General features: G+C 41.6%; 1 protein-coding gene across 1 annotated transcript in view; it reads left to right on the forward strand.

The window, feature by feature from the left end:
- Positions 1 to 2,505, forward strand: part of LOC117434269 (hepcidin-like) — a 3,667-nt gene extending 1,162 nt beyond the window's left edge. Inside the window, exon 3 of the mRNA XM_034056903.3 lies at positions 1,841 to 2,505. Within this exon, the coding sequence (XP_033912794.1) occupies positions 1,841 to 1,945 (105 nt within the window). The 3' untranslated portion in view covers positions 1,946 to 2,505. The remainder of the gene's footprint in view (positions 1 to 1,840) is intronic.
- Positions 2,506 to 2,746: the final 241 nt, after the last annotated feature.

Here is a 2,746-nt window from a genome sequence, read left to right on the forward strand (position 1 = left end):
TGTGTGTGTGTATAAACACACAACGTGGTAAAGGAGACATCCATTCAGTCATGAATATACTTGCTCAGCCTCCCTGTCTGTTCCCTGTGTTCACCGCTGCTGTCTTACCAGCCCTTCTATTTTGACATTGCTGATACAGTCTCTGAGCAATATCTTGGTACAGCCTAAGAACACCCCTGTCATTGCTACTGCACCTGCTCCACATGCGCTCACTATTAATCCTTTTTCAAGTTCTATTCAATCCTTCCCTTTTCTGGTAGGCAGTAGAAAAATTTCAAGCAGTAGAAAAATGGGGGTATCCCTCTAACATGCTAAAATCCACAAGAGGTCATACCAAATTCTTAAAGACACACTGACAGGGTATCAGTAATTATAATAAGGCATTACTGTGACTATTGGTTTAAAAAAAATGTCATAGAAAGTTGTGTCAGATTTATTGACAGCTAAACAATGCGAATGAACTGACACCTTTTCTCTTTTTTCTGTCTTCTTTTTCACCTCCCTGTTCAGCTTGATCCAGCAGATTGAATTAAGCACTGCAGGCCCTTCAGTCTAACTATCTAGAAACGTCTTTCTCTAGAGCTGATGAGTGACGCCTGTTAAAATCACTTTGGGCTACAAGACAGTCAAGCCCTTTTTTAATTTGAGGTTCAAGATTCTAAGCCCTTAAAATTTGGGGTTCAGGATTCTAAGTCCTTTAAATTTGGGGTTTAAGATTTCATGCCCTTTAAATTTGGGGTTTAAGATTTCAAGCCCTTTAAATTTGAGTTACAAGATTGTGAAGTCCTTTAAATCCCTTTAAAATACCTTAGTCACACTGAGTAATCCACAAGCCGGCTTTCTGTGACTGTCTGTGCGTATCTCATGCGCTGTTGAATTTGGCAGTGCTCAGGCTCCTGTTTGTCTTTGCTAGGTGGTCAATATTAATATCACTGTCCTGCCGTCAGGGTGGCTGCTTTTTGTGTACTAGAGCTGTTCAATAGTCACCTCACTGCCTGATAACCGGTCACCACTGCCAAGTGTACTGACCCTCAGCGATTACCACATTGCTGACTGAGCTGGGCTGCTGCACATGACAGTAACATTCACTTATCCACCGAGTGCAGGGGCACTGGAACCGGGGCATGGGGAGGGGCTGGGGGGGCCATGCCCCCCCCCCCCCCCACACCTTTAAAAGAGACACAGTGGGGGAAAGAAAGACGCTTGTATAGCATGTTTAGTTGCAGTGCATATACTTTGTGAGATGTTTCTGCGAAATAAAAATGTTTTTATCTCCTGTTTCATATTGTACCATGCTCAGAGTGCAAGCAACACACTGTGGTTATTATTATTATTTGTTTATTTAGCAGACGCCTTTATCCAAGGCGACTTACAGAGACTAGGGTGTGTGAACTATGCATCAGCTGCAGAGTCACTTACAATTACATCTCACCCAAAAGACAGAGCACAAGGAGGTTAACTGACTTGCTCAGGGTCACACAATGAATCAGTGGCTGAGGTGGGATTTGAACCTGGGATGTCCTGGTTACATGCCCTTTACTTTAACCACTGGACCACACAGCCTCCTATACTGCTTAATACAGGATACCTGCAGCCATTTCCATATGCCAATGGGATAAACTTCTTAAAGGAGCATTTCTAACTAAACACAGGGCATTGGAGAAAATTCAAGCCCAAAACATCAGAAAAGACCTTTTCTGTATCCATTTACAGTAGTGGCAAGTTCCTGAGTGACTTTATGGGCTTTAGCTCACCGAGCCACCTAGTGTTCGTAGCCTGTAACTGCGACGACAAGGTCATACGTTTCTACTAAGCTTTCTCTGATGCTCTTGTTTTCCAGAGTTCCCTGCTGCTGCGGGAGAAAAGACAAAGCCACTTCCCGATCTGCCTGTACTGCTGCAACTGCTGTAAGAACAAGGGCTGTGGCTACTGCTGTCGGACTTAGAAACCAGAGGCCTGGGACACGTCGTCTTTGAAATCGCTATTTATTATATGCACGGTAATTCCAATCGCACTGAGACCAGACTTTCAACGCTCCCATTTTTAAACTAAATGAGTTCGCAATTGGAGCTGGGTGTGTAAGTGGGCCATATAACTGAGAGTGGTGTTTGCAAATGGAAATCACATTGAACTGCATTGGGATGGAATCTCTGAAGAATGCCCCCCCCCTCACCCCCCTCCCCAAGACCACAGCCATAGACAATTTAGATAATGTACATGTCAACATTGATAAATACCTGCCCTGTTCTCCACTATTCCTGCTTGTCCTCCAAGTCAACTCATTCGTCTCAGGTCTTAAAGCGTCTCTTGTAAATTGGTATTCCTCAATCAAAACGGCCGCTTATTTGAAATCTGCGTTTTAACTTGTCTTTTGTTTTTTAAACACTGTGTAAATCGTTTGCTATCAAAACTGCTTTTTGTCTGTTTGTATATAACGGTATAATGTGTTTTAAGGTGTCTGTTTTCTAAAACTATATGAAATAAAAGAAGTTACTTAAAAGGAAATCACTGGAAGCGTTTTGTTTATTTATAGGTTCTGAACCACCTATTACACATTAATTTGTTCATCTAGATATCTTTTTATCAACAGCTATGGCCACAGATTTTGCATTACCTATCATTTTAGGATTGAGACATGATTTAAATATAATTTAGATATTTTATTTAACATTGTGTAATCAAAGAAACTACAAAATGATATCGCAAAAGTCTACCGGAAGCCATAATAGTAGTATTTCATATTGGA

Source organism: Acipenser ruthenus, chromosome 38 (assembly GCF_902713425.1).
Source record: "Acipenser ruthenus chromosome 38, fAciRut3.2 maternal haplotype, whole genome shotgun sequence".
Lineage (NCBI taxonomy): Eukaryota > Metazoa > Chordata > Actinopteri > Acipenseriformes > Acipenseridae > Acipenser > Acipenser ruthenus.